The sequence below is a fragment of the Rousettus aegyptiacus genome, unplaced genomic scaffold (genome assembly GCF_014176215.1).
Source record: "Rousettus aegyptiacus isolate mRouAeg1 unplaced genomic scaffold, mRouAeg1.p scaffold_m13_p_5, whole genome shotgun sequence".
NCBI classification, from domain to species: domain Eukaryota; kingdom Metazoa; phylum Chordata; class Mammalia; order Chiroptera; family Pteropodidae; genus Rousettus; species Rousettus aegyptiacus.
The window spans coordinates 83,363,871-83,382,412 of record NW_023416308.1 but is presented as its reverse complement, the minus strand read 5'-3'; the positions used below and the strand labels follow the sequence as shown (position 1 = coordinate 83,382,412).

General features: G+C 42.0%; 1 protein-coding gene across 11 annotated transcripts in view; it reads left to right on the top strand.

Annotated features, from left to right (window-relative positions):
* IRAG1 (inositol 1,4,5-triphosphate receptor associated 1) overlaps window positions 1-18,542 on the top strand; it is a 102,325-nt gene that overhangs the window by 68,699 nt on the left and 15,084 nt on the right. For all 11 annotated transcript variants that reach the window (XM_016147343.2, XM_016147339.2, XM_016147338.2 and 8 more), the window contains 7 exons: window positions 2,018-2,048; window positions 3,384-3,524; window positions 4,010-4,141; window positions 7,297-7,438; window positions 11,444-11,493; window positions 11,968-12,075; window positions 14,090-14,157. In XM_016147343.2, the coding sequence (XP_016002829.2) occupies window positions 2,018-2,048; window positions 3,384-3,524; window positions 4,010-4,141; window positions 7,297-7,438; window positions 11,444-11,493; window positions 11,968-12,075; window positions 14,090-14,157 (672 nt within the window). The remainder of the gene's footprint in view (window positions 1-2,017; window positions 2,049-3,383; window positions 3,525-4,009; window positions 4,142-7,296; window positions 7,439-11,443; window positions 11,494-11,967; window positions 12,076-14,089; window positions 14,158-18,542) is intronic.

Below are 18,542 nucleotides of genomic sequence, written 5' to 3'. Positions count from 1 at the left end.
GGGACTGCTAATAGGCATGGGGTTTAGGGGGAGATGATGAAAAAGTTCTAAAATTGTAGTGAGTTGTTCAATTCTGTGACTATACTAAAAACTACTGAATTGTACATTTAGACGGATAAATTTTATAGTATGTAAATTATACTTTAATAAAGCCATTACAAAAGAGAGAAGGAAAAAAAAAGCAAAGAAGAGTAAATGCAAGGCCTCGGGACCACAATGAGGTGAGTGTGTTTAAAGAACAGAGTGGCCGATGTGGCGGGAGAGTCAGGTAGGGGCTGGTTCACAGAAGGCCTTGATTTTATTCTAGGGCCTAATATGCGCATTGGGGCTCTGAGACAGGTGATGCCGTCCACAACGGTCTCCTTGTGTGTCACCTGCTAGGCCTCTGTCTTTTTGGAGGCCCATGGCTCTGCCCCATAGCTGCCTATGCCAGTTTACAAAGCATAGCTCTCTGCCCCAGGAGCTTGCCATGCCATGTGGCTTCTTTACCCAAATCGCACCTCCCTGAGTCCTCGGAGATTTGTATGTTATTTTTTTAAAAGTGTATTCTACAGCAAAAAAAAAAAAAAAAAAAGCAGAAAATGAGTCATCAAAATAGAAAAATAAGTTTGTTTAATAAGTGATGAAAATCTGTAAATTTCACGTACTACCCAAACAAAGCCAGAAGTGAAGGCAAGCTCAACGAATTTTAAGAAATTGTTTAACTGATGTGTGCATGTTCTATATGACAGTTAAAATTACATTGGCTGGCCCACAGGAAAGGGCCCAGTGGGTGGGGTTATGGCAAAAATCGTAAGTGTTAAACATCTTTGCAGTTGTTTATCCCATGCTCTGTGCTCTGCTGACTTGCTGGCCATGGGGTCTTGTTGCCTCATCCTGACAGGAAGACTCTCACAGTCCCTTATCGGGGTGAGAACCAGCCTCTTGCAGAGGTACCCGACCCCTACCTTTGCTCTTGGGGTCCCTCCACACCCGTCAAAGCGAGGAAGCAGTGTTTCCTGACAGTCTAATCGACGGCTCGCTCTGTTGCCAAGTCCTGTGATGCGGGTAGGACCCCTCCCAGTCCTCCCACCCCAGAACAGGAAAGGGCTCATGCATTATTTATATTGTTCGGGTTTCAGAACAGAGTTAGCTTTAGTTACCAGCAAAAGCAGCAGCAACACAGAATGAGCATGCAGATAAAAGGACTGCTTGCTATGGGAACCACACACAATGAGAAACCTCTCAGAATGACACCTCTGTGCTAGCCAGGACTTTCCTGCCTGATCTCTGATTCCAGCCATCAGACGCAGTTCTTGCTGTGGAGAAGAGCTCTGGCCATTCTTTCCTACCTTTTATTCTCTGGCCCACATACACCTTTGTCACAACCCTCAAAGACAAAAGGGTCAGGCTTTGCAAACCTGGATAGCCCTGAAAAAATGGTAATAGTTGCTCAGATGCATAGAGTTTATGAAATACGTAGCACATACATTTTCTTAAGTCTTCAAAACAAGGCTATGAATAAGTCACAATAGCTAACATTTCTTGATTGCCTCCTGAGTGTGGATGTCATATGTATATATACATGTGTACACACACATATATATAAATACATATGTGGGTGCCAAAAATGTGTGAATATACACACATATGCACACACATACACTTATAGATACCTATGTACATACATATATTCCTTATAAGATTCCTGTAAGGTAGGTATTATTATTCCCATTTTACAGATGAACATATAAAAATTGAAATAACTTTTCCAAAGTCATGGTTAGTAGAGGCACTGGTGGAGGGCTGACCAAGGGATATAATATTTTTCACCCCACTCTGTCTGTCAGGTCAGTATCTAGTTGAATATCTCACAGATTACAGAGCTCACACAAAGCATACCCTGAATCTTTTCCATCTCATCAACTCTGTTTACTCCATTCCTAAAAATATATCGTCTACTAGTTGTTCAAAGTCACCTTTTGGTTCATTTCATAGGTTGGATAAAGTTCATTTGAATGTCTTGTCTTTTTCACAGTGCCCCTCCGCTCACTGAAAAGGAAGTCGAGGTAAGTAACTCTAGTGCTTTATGAAATTATGAACTGGACTTGACTGGGTTTTATTTACTCTTATTAAAGGGCATAACCCAGGGATAGAGAGCTACACATTGAGCATTATTGATAAACTTCACTGGACTGAGACTTGGGTAGGACAGAGACTCCACTGGCATTGGTGAAGATGGCCCATGGAAGGTTTCTTTAAGGGCCAGCTTCTGACCTCAGATATATATAGACACAATCAGTACTTAGCATGGCAAAAGTAGCACAGGCTTTGGTATCAGATAGTCCACATTTGAATCCTGCCTCTGCTACTCCCTGTGTGACCTTGATTAAGCTAATGACTTCTCTGGTCTAGGACTTTTTACCCATGTATGGATATAATAGTTCCTGTTGAGAGGGTTGTTGTGGGATTAAATGAACTAAGGTGCATAAAACTCATAGCAGTGCTGGCATGTAGTAGGTTCTCAGTAAGAAGTAGCTTTCAATATTGCCATCACCATCATTATTGGGTCAGTTCAGGGCCTTTAGTTCTCTGTCTGGAGATGTCTGCTCACTGTGGGCCTTATTATGTGAACTTCAGAAGCTCAGGCAGAGTTAGCTCACCCCAGCAGTGTAAATCTGCAACCACTTGACTCAGGCAGGGCAATGAAGGCTATAAAAATGAAGGTCATTGCTTCCTTCCTGTGTAGAGTCCATCTGTCTATTTCTCTTCCTCAGTAGTTTCCTATTATTTCAGGAATTCCATGTCTGATCAATACCACTTTTCAAAGTTCATTCATGCAGGCTGCTTTTTTGGTATGGAATATTTGTTCTAGAAAGCTTCTTTTTACAGAATCATACCTGGTCTTCTTAAAGCCGCTTTTAATGTAGGATTTAGAATACTCAGGCAAGATGCTAGTTGAAGTTTGCTTAAGTCAACAAGACGTACATCTCAAATTTTCTTTACAGTGATTTCATGCAAAACCTCCAAACCCCGCGTGCAATAAACCCTAGCGTGAATCCAAACTGCTTACACAATCAGCTGTGTTGATCCAAGTTTATCTAAACCCAAATACAGGATGTTATTTTCTTGAAATTCAGGGAAAAGCAAAGTGTTATTCTCTTATTATTTCTCAGTAAAATGCATTTGGTTTTCTGGTCCTGGGAAAGACCTAGCATGAACCTTAGGTTACTATTTCACTGTCCTTTGTGCAGTTGACTATGAAGGGAGAGTTTCACGTGTACATGGCTGCTTTGGTGACTGGTTCCAGCTGATATAAGATGCTCATGCAAGAAACACACCTGCAGCGTTGTTTCCTGCAATAACTCCTCCTAGCACCTCTCCCATACTCTTGTTCCCAACAGAACGTCTTTGTACAACTGTCCTTGGCCTTTAGAAATGACAGCTACACCCTGGAATCTAGAATTAACCAGGCCGAAAGGGAACGTAACCTGACAGAGGAGAACACTGAGAAGGAACTGGAAAACTTCAAAGCTTCCATTACGGTAATCATGGAGCCTGACTGGGTGATTTTTTGGGGAGGGACTGTCACCAAAGGCTATGCCAGGTATCCGCTTTTCTCAGTCACAAAATAGAGTCTCCCGAAATGAGAACTCAGGCCAAGGCCCTGAACCAGACAGCCTTTCTGAGAGTGCTGGAAGGAGCTGAGGCAGAGATTACTGATGGCCTAGTTACTTCAGGGCTATAGGTAAGGCCTCTGCACCCTTAGGAGCTTCTCAGGGTGAGACTGGGTGACCTGGGATGGCAAAGGGAGCTCCTTGGAAGCCAGACACCCAGATGTGATTCCCTTCTTTCAGGCCAACCAGGCAGAGTGCCCACATTGGGCCTTTCCTATCCCCAAAAGCTATAGCCCAGGCCCTGCAGAGGCCACTCCCTTCAGCCAGGGTGGGCACCAGGACTTGTCCTGTGAGAGCCTAAATCAAATCTTGGTATGTGAGGACCTCAGGTGATGCTCCTTCTCATTCCTCAGTCCTCAGCTTCACTCTGGCAGCACTGTGAGCACCGGGAGACCTATCAGAAGCTGCTGGAGGACATTGCTGTCCTGCACCGCTTGGCTGCCCGCCTCTCCAGCAGAGCTGAGATGGTGGGGGCTGTCCGCCAGGTGAGCCCCGCCAGCTCCCAGCCCTACTGACTGCTCCTGCTCCATACGCAGTAACTAGATCAATAACATAAGCAGCAACAACTACAGATACCACTTATTGATGGCTTCTCTTGTGCCGCAAATCCTATGCACATTATTGTGGGTTATTTTTTCAGAGTATTTTTGGTGGACCACTAAACCCTCGAGAGCTCCTTGCAAAAGCTTTCTGTGGACACATAAGTGTGGAAACTACTACATACTCCCTTCTTTTCTTGGAGATGGCTAATGTATATCAGCATTATCAAGCCTTTGAGAAGTCTTGTAGCAAAGAAACCTGTTTAAGCTTACCTCTGCAATCTCCTAAATGCATTTGACTGAAGAACCACACCCCACCTTTTATTTTTCTCACAAAATACTTATTCGGCTCCCCTGGAAATGCTTGGTACAACACACTTAAGGAAAAAAAACTGCTTTGTTTCATTTAATCCTCCCAGCAACCCTCTAAGTAAATATCCTCATCCCTGACTGAAGACATGAAGTCTAAGAAAATAATAGCACTAATAGTAGCAGTGCTGGAGTGCCAGCCCAGGTCTGGCTCCCTCTCAGCCACTCTGAAGTCCTGAAGCACACAGAGCGCTGCCCTGATCCAGGATGGCGTCCTGGGATCAGACTGCCTGAGGTCCAATCCCAGCTTCACCAGGATTCACTGTGTGGCCTGTTACCAAGCTTTCTGTGCTCCAGCTTCTCCAGCTGTATAATGCAGATGGTAATAGGACCTGCCATGTAGGGTTGCTGTCATTCTTATAAAGCACCCAAGTGTTGTTATCATTGCTGCGATACTGTGGACCCATGCGTGCTGCATTGGTTGCATCTGCAGGGTGTTCCTGGGGCACAGCTCTAAGCAGTCCTCATAGAATGAAAGAAGGACAAGCCACCGGCTGTCCTATCGCCGTTTTCTTCTGGGGAAAGGGCACCTGACTCAGCAACAGCACCCAGGAACACACTGGGAACAGCTGGGAACAGCCACAATGGGAGAGCACAAAGAAAGTAGCTGGTCTCAGCTCACAGCTGCACAGAACTTTTCTAGTTCACCGTCACCGAGCATGTCCCTCTGTGGCTAGGTACACCTTGGGCTAGGCTCTCCAAGGGATCCAAGAGGGATAAGCAGAAAGAATCTTTCTCATTCTGTACAGCCCTCCCAGATATGTTTCTAAGCCCACGTGTTGTTCACGCCGGTCTTCACCTTTCTCTGAATGGCTTCCCCACCCCTAGCTTCCGAGTCTCATTCCTTACCTTTGCCTTTGGTTCCTCCAGACTTGTTCAGCACTCATCCTCTCTTGACTTGTTGCCCTTACTGGCACCAGTCTCACTGCCATCAGTCCAATCTCCACTGGTGGCCTAATTATGACCCTCCCTTACTTTAAGACATTCAATGGCTCTCTCTTTTTTTTTTTCCAGAAAAAGTCCAAATTCCTTAGTCTAGCATTCAAGGTCCTTCACAAGCCAGCCCTAAGTACCTTTACTTCTTGTAAACAAATCCAACTATTGCTGATTTTCACATAAATAGGATGACCTGTACTTTCCTGGTTTTCCAGACAGTCCTGATATATACCTATTGCCACAGCAGAATTCTTTTTTTTTCCCTAAAATTTTATAAAATGCTTTATTGTTTTTTTAAATAAAAAATAAAGCATGATAGCTTTTATCTTATTTTTTAATTTTTATTTTTCAATTAAAGGTGACATTCAATATTATATTAGTTACAGATATACAGCATAGTGGCTAGACATTTATATAAATTTATGTGATCCCCTTAATTAGTCTAGTACCCACCTGGCATTATACAGTTATTACAATATTATTGACTATTTTTCCTAAGTGGAACTTTACATTCCCATGACTATTTTGTACCGATTTGTACTTCTTGATCCCTTTACTTGTTTTCACTCCCAACCCATCTCCCGCCCAGTAACCAGCAGATTGTTCTCTGTATCTAAGAGCCTGTTTCTGTTTTTTATTGTTGTTGTTTATCTTGTTCTTTAGATTCCATATATAAGTGAGATCATATGTATTTGTCTTTCTCTGTCTGACTTATTTCACTTAGCGTAATGCCCTCTATATCCATCCATGTTGTCGCAAATGCTGATTTCATTCTTTTTTATAGCTGCGTAATACTCCATTATATATATGTACCACATCTTCTTTATCCAATCATCTATTAATGAGCACTTAGGTTGCTTCCATATCTGGGCTATTGTAAATAGCACTGCAGTGAACATAGGGGTGCATAGATCTTTTCGAATTCATGTTTTGGATTACTTCAGATAAATACCCAGTAGTGTAATTGCTGGGTGCTAAGGTAGTTCTACTTTTAATTTTTTGAGGAGCTTCCATACTGTTTCCATAGTGGCTGTACCAACTTGTAATCCCACCAACAGTGCACAAGGGTTCACTTTTCTCTACATCCTCACTGACACTTGTTTTTTGATGTATCGATGATAGCTATTCTGACAGGTCTAAGGTACTTTCTCATTGTGGTTTTAAATTGTATTTCTCTGATGATTAGTGACATTGAGAACCTTTTCATATGTCTATTGGCCATTTGTATGACCTTTGGAGAAATATCTATTCAGGTCCTCTGCCCATTTTTTAATTGGATTGTTTTTGTTTTTGTTTTTGTTTTTGTTTTGTTTGGTGTCAGCATAATTCTTAATTCTTTTGCTCTCCAAATGACTCCCGTTTGGAGGATAAATCCTCACCTAGCTACAAGTCCTGTGGTTCCCTGCCTCTGGACTGTTTTTCTTGAAGTTTCTTGGCCTGAATGCCCTTTTTCCCTTCTGCCTATATCTAAATGCCCAGGTGCTGCCTACACTCTACAGCCATTTCACTTCATCTCCATGAAGCCCTCCTTGACCCATTTTCTGTAAGTAGAGATGACTCCCTCTCACCTGCCATATCCAGAGGCACGTGGCTATCTACGCTTGTTCATGTTCTCCAAGTGCAGGTGCCCGAGAGCCCCTCTCAGCTCACATGGCTGAACAGCAAGTGGGCAGGCTCACATCTGATTGGTTCTCGTATCCTTTTAATTTTCCGATCCCAGAGCCTCACTCAGAGCAAACAAGTGCCAATGAGCCTTTCTTCCAAATGTGGGGTGCTCACTTTCTCCTTCCCTGCAGGAAAAGCGCATGTCAAAGGCAACAGAGGTGATGATGCAGTATGTGGAGAACCTGAAGAGGACGTATGAGAAGGACCATGCAGAGCTCATGGAATTTAAAAAGCTTGCAAATCAGAATTCAAGCCGTAGCTGCGGCCCCTCGGGTAAGGAACTAGGGTCCTGCCCTCATCTTGGCCCTGCAGTGTGGGTTCTTGATGACTCTAGGCTGTGATCACACCTATCAGAGCAGCCCCAGAACCTGTTTCAGGTTGAGCAAGGTTCACTGTTCCTGCACAATGTGCCCACAGGGGCCTCACAACAGCTTCCCCAGTGCACCTGCGAGCGTGGAACCAGAAAACAGGAGTGGCCCCAAAGTGACTCTTGACAGCTGACACAATGAACTGGAGCAGCTGACCACTGACACAAAGTCTGCAGGGCACACGAGCTCACTCTACTTTGTGAAATGACAGACCCCAGACTCTTTGTGCTTTGGGTCTCCTTTTTAGGCAGCACATGCTAAGGAATTTGGACTTCATCCTGGAAAGCTTTAGGGATCCAACCAAGGATTTTAGTCAAGGAGATGACGTGGTCATATTGGAGTTCAGAAGGTTCCCTCTGACTTTGATGAGGCAGGTACATTACTGAAGCAAAGCCAGACACAGGGAACCCCCACGACGCTGCTATTATAATAGTCCAGGCAGGAGATAAAATCTGGGCAGTGGGGGTAGAGTGGGAGCTTGGCTAAAGGTGATATTGCTGAGATAAATAGATTTGTGGGCAAGACAAAGGTTTCAAAGAAATACACTAAAAAAAATTCTATACAAATTGCTATAGGAACACAGAAGAGGGGCCACCTGAATTCTGCTTGAGGGAGTCAAGGAAAGTTTAACAGAGGGCTGGCATCTGGGCAGTGTTTTAAAGTAAAAAGTTTTCCAGGCAAAGGGGAAAATGCATCCCAGGGGGAGGAAACAGCACTTACAGAGGTGGGGTTGAGATGGGAAGAACACAAAGCAGTCTGATGTGGTTGCAGTGTTAGAGTCTGATGACAAGTTGAAGGTGAGACTTGGTAGGCCAGGGCCACTCGCCTGGCCTCTGTCCTCTTGGCAGTGAGGAATGACTGGTGAATCTATGTCACCTGACATAGTCAGACTGTATTTTTAGGTGATTCGTCTGACCTCAGCGTGGTAATACATGAGGGGAGCAGATTTAGGCTCTGGCTGATGAGAGTAACGTTAGCAGGAAAAAAACAGACCTTTTAGCAACAGGAATCCCTGTAGAATGCAAACATCCGTGTTACCAAGAGCAGGAGGAGGGAAAGTACAGAAAGTATAACAGATGGAGAAACCTTTATAAACCTTTATAAACAAGAAGTTTCACAAGTTTCCTGGGAGTATCAGTGATGCTTCCCAGAGTCCGAAGGCAGTGTACACATTCTCCAGACTGTCTACTCTGGATCTTGGCAATAAGACTTCCGACCCACATGCATCTGGACCTCTAACAAACTGCTCTCTGTCAGTGCTAGAAGTTGGGAAGTTGCCATCAAAGAAATCCTAATATGTGGGCTCCCTCATAATTGTATTGCAAAGTACAATGTCCCCTATGAACCACCTTAGCTAAGATTTATGGAATGAGCAGTTACCCATAAAACTCATCTCTTCATTCTATAGACATTTATTGATTGCCTTTGGTGTGTCCCAAATGATACTGGAATATAGAGGTACGGGGCACAAAGTCCCTGACCCAAAGGAGCTCCCAACCTGTGGGCAAGACAGGTCAGTGGAGCCAGTCCTGTGACAGAATTAAGCAGACTTCTGTGGGGAGCATACTCACTCTAGGGGCATGCGAAAGTGCTTACAACAAGAAAAGAGATGATAGCTGAGTCTTGAATGATGAATAAGTACTTTCTAGACATTCGTTCCTATTCTACTGGTTTTCCAAGCTGGTAAAGGGGCCAGCACCCACCCAACAGGAGTGTCCATCAGATATTCTATGACTCTTCCCTAATCGTGTTTGTTTTTAAGCCTTTGCATAACTTCTTTGTCTTTGCCTGAGACTCTGAAGCTTACAGTGAGATAAAAAATATCTCTGATTTCAAGAAAGGTGATACACATTTAAAAGAAATAACACCTATTATTTTTTTCTAAATATAAAACATACTGATTGTATTATTTCTTTAACATAGATTTCTAGATGTGTATAGCTCAGGGGAAAGACATTAGGCTCTTAAAGCAAATTATTTTCAAATAATGCATAGATATGTCCATTTAACAGATTACAATAATGCTCAGTTCATTGTACCATTGACGTGCTTGTCCTTTCATTTTAAAAATATCTTTGGCTTTGATGGTTCAAAATTGTATCTCACCTCATTGTTTTAATTTATATTTTTTGACCTTCTCAAATGTCCACTTTCATAAATTCTCTTAGTATATCTTATGCCCGCTAGTAAAGTTGGTATTTTATTAATTTGCATGAGCTCTTTGTATATAAAAAATACTTTCTGGTTCTGCTATTTTGGCTGACTGGAAAACTTGAAAATGCTTTGACTACAAATACTTTCTGCTAGATAAAATAAAGCAAACATTAGTCTAAAAGAATAGCTGAATCTACAAGAAAAGAAATTGAAGTACTCAGATACAAGAAAAGAAAAGAGAATTGAAACCAAGCTGACCCTGTAACCTCCTTGGGGCAAGAGTCAGCCTCAGTTATCTGGGTGCCTGGCTTTTTCACTCACACACAATCTGAGATGACGCCTCGGACACCCATGGCAGAGAATTGACTCTGAGACGCCCATAGAAAGTTAAGATTTTTCCAACGACTACATCTTTAGACAGAACATGGACAAGGAAAAGAACAAAAAGCAGAGAAGCGAATCAAGGAAGTTTGTCTGTTCCACCCTGGGCTCTAATAGAAAAAAAGTGTATTCTCCTTCCTCATAGGAAAAAATGCATGCCCAAAAGTACATGCCATGACAGAAGCGGTGATGCAATATGCGGAGGATCTGAAAAGAACACCACAATGGAGTCTCTAGGAACCCTGTCAGAAACAAACATAAAGCCACTCGGGAGAGACACGCCCTCCACCCAGGATACACAGGATTCCTCTAACCGAACCTCACTGAATATGAGTTTAGAATATAAAATTATAAAATATGCAAAAAAATTAATCCACCATAAGCAAGAACCATCAGACACACCAAACACAGCAGGATTATATCCTAAGGACCATGGATAATAAAATAATCTCATAATTTTAAAAAGATATGTTTAAAACTATTAGAAGCATAAAAGAATAAATCAAAAACATGAAACCAAAAGAATATAATTATCGAAAAAGAATAAAATACAACTCCTAGAAATGAGAAAAAGTCGTAGAAATTAAAATCGGTAGTGTGAGTGTGGTAGTTACTCTAGTTGAGGCTATTCCTCATTATTCCCTTTCTCTTCCTTCTGGGCACATTTCTCCATCCCCTTCTAGTTAGGTGAGGCCATGTAACTTGGTGAATAAAATGTGAGCAAAAGATACGTGTCACATTTGAGCAGAGACCTTTAAGAAACCAGTGTGCATTTTTTTCCCTATGTTTCTTTCACCTGACATGACAATCATCACTGCTCCAGAATAGTAGAAGCTCCATTAACCTGAGTAGTGAGTAAGGAAATGCAGAGCAGAGCCTTCTGCTAACTCAAAAGCAAATGGACATGTAGCATAAGCAAGAAATAAATCTTTGTTATAAGCCATAAAGACTTTGGGGTTGTTCATTATGATAACATAACCTAGATGATTGGTACAACTTTTAAGTCCCTTGAATGAGCAAGAAATGACCCCATAAGGCTTGGTATTGCTACGAGTAGTTTTCATGCATTCTCCAGGGTGTTGTTACTCAGAGACTATGCAGGGGCATCAGGTGGCGAAAAGAGGTCCAAGACTGGAGCTTCTCACAGAGCACAGAAGAATTAGGATAAAGGGTCTGTTTTAAAAAGTCCCCACTCTGCAGATGATTGTCTCAGAGGGTGAGGTGTCAAACAGTTTCTCCAACACCTAGACCTTTGGACGATCCCTTGAGGGCTAGTTCTGGACAATAGATGCATTGGCTTAGTTTCTGACTATCTTCTTCCTGCTGGAGCTTACTCTGGAAACTTACTTGAATTCTCTGTTCCCTCCTATTGCAGAAGATGGGGTCCCTCGCACAGCGCGGTCCATGTCCCTCACGCTGGGAAAGGTATGCATGTTCAAGGAATACCAGGGCTCCCAGAGGGAGTACAGCAGAAGTCCCACAGTCCCCCAGGAGCTCATTCATTCTGGATCCTCGGGTGCCAGAGAACCTCTGGCCATTCTCTAATTTACCTTCCTACACCTTCTAGCTCATCCTCCAACCTTTTCTCACTCATGATTTTCCTGACTATACCATCCCTTAAATGATGCGTAAACCTTGGTATCGCTAATGATTTCATACACTATTCAGAATCTAAGAAGCTAAAATAGAAACACGTTGAGAAATCATTCATCACTAACAGAAAATTTGCATCAACTTAGGGTACTTTCTCCACACCAACCCCCACCATCGCTACCCCAAAGCCAAAATATGCAGTGAATGTTATTACAACATTAGGAACAAGTAGGCGTTTCCAGGACTTTCTGAACTGTGGGTGCTGCACTCTCCATGACTGTGGTGTGGTCACTTCTCTTTCTACAGAACATGCCCCGCCGCAGGGTCAGCGTTGCTGTGGTTCCCAAGTTTAATGCCCTGAACCTGCCCAGTCAACCTCCAAGCTCATCTCCCCTCCCCTCCTTACCAGTCCTGGTAAGTATGATGATGCTTGACTGCTGGGAATGTTTGACATCTTCCTCAGGCTCACTAATATGGAGGTGACCTAGATGAGGGCAAGATCAACAAAGTGATGGCATTCCCACTACAGATTCTGGGCTATGTGTTAACAAGAATAGAAACTAGACTCCTTCCTTATCTTCCTCTGCCCTGAGAAGAAGACTCAGTATCCTCGAGCAGGAGGCTGGCATCTCTGAGAGTGTTCCTTATGAACGATATCAATTTTCATGCGTAAGCCACAACCCACCAAGGTGGGTATGATTTTTTTCCCACTTTGCAATCAGTTTAAACAGTTGAAAATTACATCGTATAGTAAGTGGTAGAACTGAGTTGTGAACCCGAGGCCGTCTGAATCCAGAGCGTGAATTTTGAAACCCAGTGTTATCCTGCTTCGGCTCATCGCAGCATTGTTGATAACAACGAAACACTGGAAACTACCCAAATGGCCATAAATAAGAGGTTGGTTAAATAGATTATAGAAATCCCTTATTAATCAGATTGTTTCCTTATACAGCAGTGCTAGTCATGGACAGGGCACAGGTTTTGATGTAGCTGCTAAAAATAGTGATTAAATATATTAATCTTTATTCGCAAAAATTCCATAATTTCTTATTAATAAAAAGCAATTAAAAACAGTATATACATAAAACAGTATATGCAGTACGATTGTCTTGTATTTTTTTTTAAAGTGCTATTCATGTGTAGACAGAAAATTCTAGAGGAATATATGTCAAACTTAATAACAGTTATTGCTGGACAGCAGTAAAACCACAGATAATTTTTATTTTTTTTTGATGCCTTTCTATATTTCTGTAAGAATATATTACTTATAATCAGAAAAATATCCATTTCAATTTTTTTTTAAATAAAGACAGTTCCTATATAACAAAATATTTTCCAGATCCCAGGCCTTTGTGAATCTTGTTAATCCTATCGAAAACCTCTCATTCTTTCTCCAGTTGTTTCTCTATGCCCTGTCCATGATTAGCACTACTCTGTAAAGAAACAGTCTGATTGTGTAAACAATAGGAAAAGTAGATTCAAGCTCTATTTATGCCTATTGGTATATAGGTAGCAATAACCTTTAACTTCTTTTACCTCTTCCTGTCTTGAGCATTTCAATCGTCCATGAAATCAACAAACTCCAAAGTCACCCGCTAACAAAGGAAACTAAAATAAAATTTTTTTAAGGTTCTTGGAAAGGGCTAATTAGTGTATTTTAAAGAACCCATTTCCCATACTAAATGTATAAATGTTTCTAAATACATGAATTTCTTTAAACTAGGGGTTGGCAATGAGGAGTTGCACATTAAAATCATGTGGGGGTGCTTTTTAAACATTCTATGCCCAGGCCCCACCCCAAGATTCTGAATTGGATTACTACTTTCAAAAACTCTCTCCCAGGTGATTCTAATGGGCAGCCAGAGTTGATAACAATTGTTAAAATCAAATCTATTACAACAAAACAATGTCCTAGGGAATTTAGTATGAAGAAATGTCTGATGGCTCGAGTGTTAAGTAATGACAGACATCTCCTGAGAATTGTGCTTGGAGCTACATCTCCAGGGCAGTTGATGGGCTTGCAACAATCCATCCCGGGGACTGTGGGGCCTGCATTTGGTAGGAGGCCCATGGTATTTAGTCCAAGTCAGTAAACAGGAGACAGAAAAACTGATGGCTCTCCTCCAGAATGGAGCCTCCCAGTGTAAACTCTTCTCTTTGCTCAGTGGAACTCGGAAGAGGAGAAGAAAAAGTTGCAAGTTGCATGTGCCCCAGAGAGAAAGAATACTGAGGAAAGGAGGACAGAGAAAGCCTGAGGAATGGGCCAATGCCTGGTCTCAAATGAAGATCAGAAAGCATGGGACGGGGAGAAGGGTAAAGAGAAAAAGCAATGGCAGCCCCTTCACCCTCAGCATCGTCAGAGACCCAGCAGCTCTGGCTTCTTCCTTCTAGCTGATCCTCAATTTTCTGTCTCCTGTTTTCCATTCAGTCAGAATCACCCAGTGGGAAAGGCAACCTACCTGTCGTCACCTCAGCATTGCCTGCACTTTTGGAAAAGTAAGTTTGTCAATTTTCCTCTGAATTTTGGGGACCTCTGAGGAAAACTTCCCCAACTCATCTTTCCTCCCATCCCTACTCGCAAAATGCAATGGAAAGCAAATTAAGTTCTAGGGAAAATGAGACCCCACAAAGACTTTAGACCCAGTTTGCAAAATTCCTAGACCAGGAAGATGCTGTGGCTGAGGCCAAGGGTACCACAATCTAAGAAGAGACCAGAGGAAATGGAAGCTTTCTCTGTTATTTGGGATTCGTTGGGCTACAGATGTAAGCAAGCCCCAACTTAAAGGGGCTTAAATAAGTCCTGAGATGGGGCTGCTCCAGGTGTGGCACAGTAGGGTCCCAGCTTGGCCTCTACAATTTCTTTGTCTCTGCTCACTTTATATGTTGCCTTCCTCGGTAGGCTTATGGCAAATGGCTGCTAGTTCCAGGTATCCTATCCAGACATAATAATATCTAGAGGAAAAGGGACCACCTCTTCTCATGTTTCTTTCTTAGGTATGAACCCAGGAGCCTTTAGTCTTCCTTTTTATTTGGTTGGCAAACTTGGAACATGGTCCTTTTCTAAACCAATCACAGGATTTTGGGAATGGGATTGTCATCATGGTCTCAAACTATCCCCTGGAAAGACAGGGTCAATTTCCCATGAAGCAAAATAGTTCCAAAGAGTAAATTCCTAAACAAAATCATGTTGCTGTTAGGAAGTAGGAAGGGGATGAATATTGGATGGGCAACCAACAGTGTCTGCTAAGCCTAACTTTTCTAGGAATCTGTGAAATTTGTAGGTCTTTTTATCCTCAGCCAGAGTAAGTCAGGCTGTTTCTACACACTCAGAGGAGTTTACAACTTGCTTTTCAAATTCTTTTGTTTGCTTGCTGGAAAACATCTGGATCACAGCTGCCACTTCTCAGAACTTTCCCCTTGTGTCTTTCCTCACTCGGTAGAACATATATCCCTATTCTTCCTTCTTCATTTCTTTGAGACAGTTTTAGTCCTTTATTTTTCATTGCTGTTAAAATAATTTTGCTTGACCTGGCAGGAAATGTCTATGTTGGGCCCCTTTTCAGTACAGGCAAGTTCCCAAGCTCCCCACCCCGAGACTTAGCCTGTTTTCCTCACCTCTCAGTATATCAACCACCAACCTATGCCTTAGTGACTCACGCCACATTAGTCTCAAAGTTTGCCCAGCACTTCCTCTTTGCCACCTTACCCCAAATAAGCTCAAAGTTACTTCATGTCGTATAGGGTATTTTTGTTGGTTTCTTTGTTTAATTATTTTCTTAATCACTACAAGGAAACTGTAAGGGGGTGACAAACTGAAGAACATATGGAAGTAACCAAGGTTACAGAATCTTACCACGTCCCTAGAGTCAGTGTCTAGTCCATGGTCTCTGAATTTCTCCAGAAATGATAACTTATGCCCTGAGTGAGATGTGCACTAAAATTCTCCCTTCCAATCCTACATGTGGGTGCACCAACCCCTTCTCCAGGAGGGCCCCCAACAGGGGTCCATTCCCAACTCTTGGCCTGCAGAGCCAGGAAAGGCAAAAATTTATGTTCCCTCTCTCCTCAACAGATTAGTCATAACAAGGCAGGCCTGGGCCCTGTATAACTAATGTTCAGGCCAGCTGGGAGCTTCTTTCTGAGGCAGTGGGGATCATCAAAAACCTAAGCTATCCTTGGTAGGAGAAGGTGAGGTGCGAAACTGGGGATAGCAGGCAGCAGCTCAAAATCAGAAGTGGCAATGAATGAGCATCAATGGTGATAGCACCATTCCGAAGTTTGGAAAGATTAAAAAAAAAAAAAAACCAGAAAAGATAAGGTCAGGGTGAGGATTGAGGCAACTCAAGAAAGAAGCTCCAGGAAAATTTCTGCAGCTCACTCTTATGGGCTACCCAGAGAGATCACCGTGATACATTGCCCATGCTATGGCTGACTCTTCTGTTGAGAATACACCCAGTCTGTAAAAATGGTTTCACATTTTCCTAGCATACAGTGGCCAAGCAAGAGGGAATTAGCTAAGCAGGGAAAAAATAATGAGCAGATCAAATTGCCCGTGGCTAGTTCTCAAGCAAATACTTGAGAGTTGACTGCATTGCCTGGTGTGATTTGAGAGAATTCTGAGCCTTGGTCACTTACTGGGTCATTTCCTAGTAAACTGCTCAACAAGGGTCTAGGACCTGTAGACTTAGAAAAAAGTATAAAGAATGGTACAGTATCCTCCCTTGGGATACATTCCAAGACTCTCAGTGGATGCCTGAAAAATGTGGATAATATTAAACCCTATATATACTGTTTTTTTCCTATACATATATACCTATGATAAAGTTTAATTTATAAATTAGGCACTGTAAGAGCTTAACAACTAAAAATAAAATAGAACAATTATAACAGTATACTATATTAAAAGATGTGTGCATGTGATATCTTTCTCTCAAAATATCTTATTGTACTATAAGATATTTCTCTCTGGCATATCTGAATTGCCATCATCACTACTCTTACACTTTGGGACTATTATTAAATAAAATAAGACTTACATGAACACAAGTGTTGTGATACCATGTTAGTCTACTAAATGACTAACAGGCCAGTAGTGCGTACAGCAGGACAAAGGGATGATTCACATCCCGAGTGCCATGGAGCAGGGTGACATGAGATTTAATCTTGCTGCTCTGAACGGCACACGACTTAAAACTTATGAATTGTTTATTTCTGGAATTTTTCATTTAATATTTTCGGACTCCAGTTGACTGCAGGTAACTGAAACCACAGACAGTGAAACCGCAGGTGAGTGGGGACCACTGCGTTTAAAGTGTCTTAAAGATTAAAACAGAAGAAAGCTCAAGAGCAGTTACACACATAGGAGGAGCTATTTTTTTGTTGTTGTCTTTCATTCTCTCATTCCTTCAACAATTAGTCACCAGGGGCCAGGCACTTAGAATTCACTCAAGGAGCTCACAGTCTGATGGGAAAGAAAAATGAGGAGCAGCCCATTAAAATGTAAAAGGTCATATCATAAGGAAGTACAGGTTGCTAGTGGAACAACACACAAGGAAATGAGCAGCTTAACCCGGATTTGGTCCTGGTATGGGCAGGGCGATGGGGGGAGGGGGAACACCCAGAAAATATTTCCTCTAGAAATTTAAAGTGAAACCTGAAAGTTATCTAACTAACTAGGTGAACTAAAGGTTAACAACATTCCAGGCTCTGAGGTGAGAAAGTATGGAATAGTCAAGGAATAATAATGATTAATAATGACAATTACTCTTATTATTTACTGCATACTTACTTTATGCCAAGTGCTATTCTAATCACTTGACATTAATGATCTAATTTAATCCTTACAATAATCCCATGAGATAGGTACTGTATTAATATCCTTATTTTATAGGAGACACTCAGAGAAATCATCACAGTTAATAAATAGCAGAACTCATGCTCTTAACCTCGTAATAGGATCCCCAGTCATAGACGAACAGAAAGTTCAGTATGACTGGAGAGAAGAGGATGGATTTAAAAGCTATTTTTTAAAGAGCTCTTGTGAGCAATTGTGAAAGAACCTGGCTATGTGTTGAGTGGAGGGCAGAATAGGGTAGGAGCAGAAGGTGTATGTGGAGACATTTACTGGGGGATCAGCAAAGCCAGATGTGGATGACATATATGGCTAGTTTCATAAAAGGAGCCATTCCACTGATAAATCACTGAGCAATTTTAACTATAATCTCTAAACCATTTTTGTACACTTCTGAAACAGCAGGACATAGTGCTTTAACGTTTTGATGCAGGACAGGGTAAATGCCCCTATGTGGAGGGGGACTCAAGCCCTGCACTAAGAGAGAAGAAGGTTCTTGGTGGAGTGTAAGAAAACATTCGAACACATGCCAAAGTTAGAGTCAAAGGAAAGTTTATTGAAGAAGTGGTCACATTCCGTAGTCAGAGCATGATCTCCTCTCAGAGTCAGAGTGAGAGAGCCTAAGAGAGACTCAGAGGGACAGAGACCATAGAGAGAGACGAGGACAGTGAGAGAGAAAAAGTAGAGACACTGAGAGGGACTCCAAGTATTTGGGGAATTCAGTTTATATATCATTCTTTAGTGTCTGTGAGTTACAGTTTAAAGACTTTGTTTACCCATTTTCCTTTGATATGGACATGCAGTGAAGGATAAGAGTATGTAGTGTGAAAAGGTAAGAATATGTAGCATGAAAGGCCTGCTAGCAATTACCAGCCTGTAATCCAGTAGGTTTTCCATGGTTTTGGCCCTAGAGAATGAATAATTTTATTTTGTGTAGTATGCCACTTAAAGATTGTTTTCCTGTTTTCCCTTCATGGTGTAGGTTGTTAGCAATCCCAGCAGAATCTTCCTTTGTTCTGCAAGTTTCATA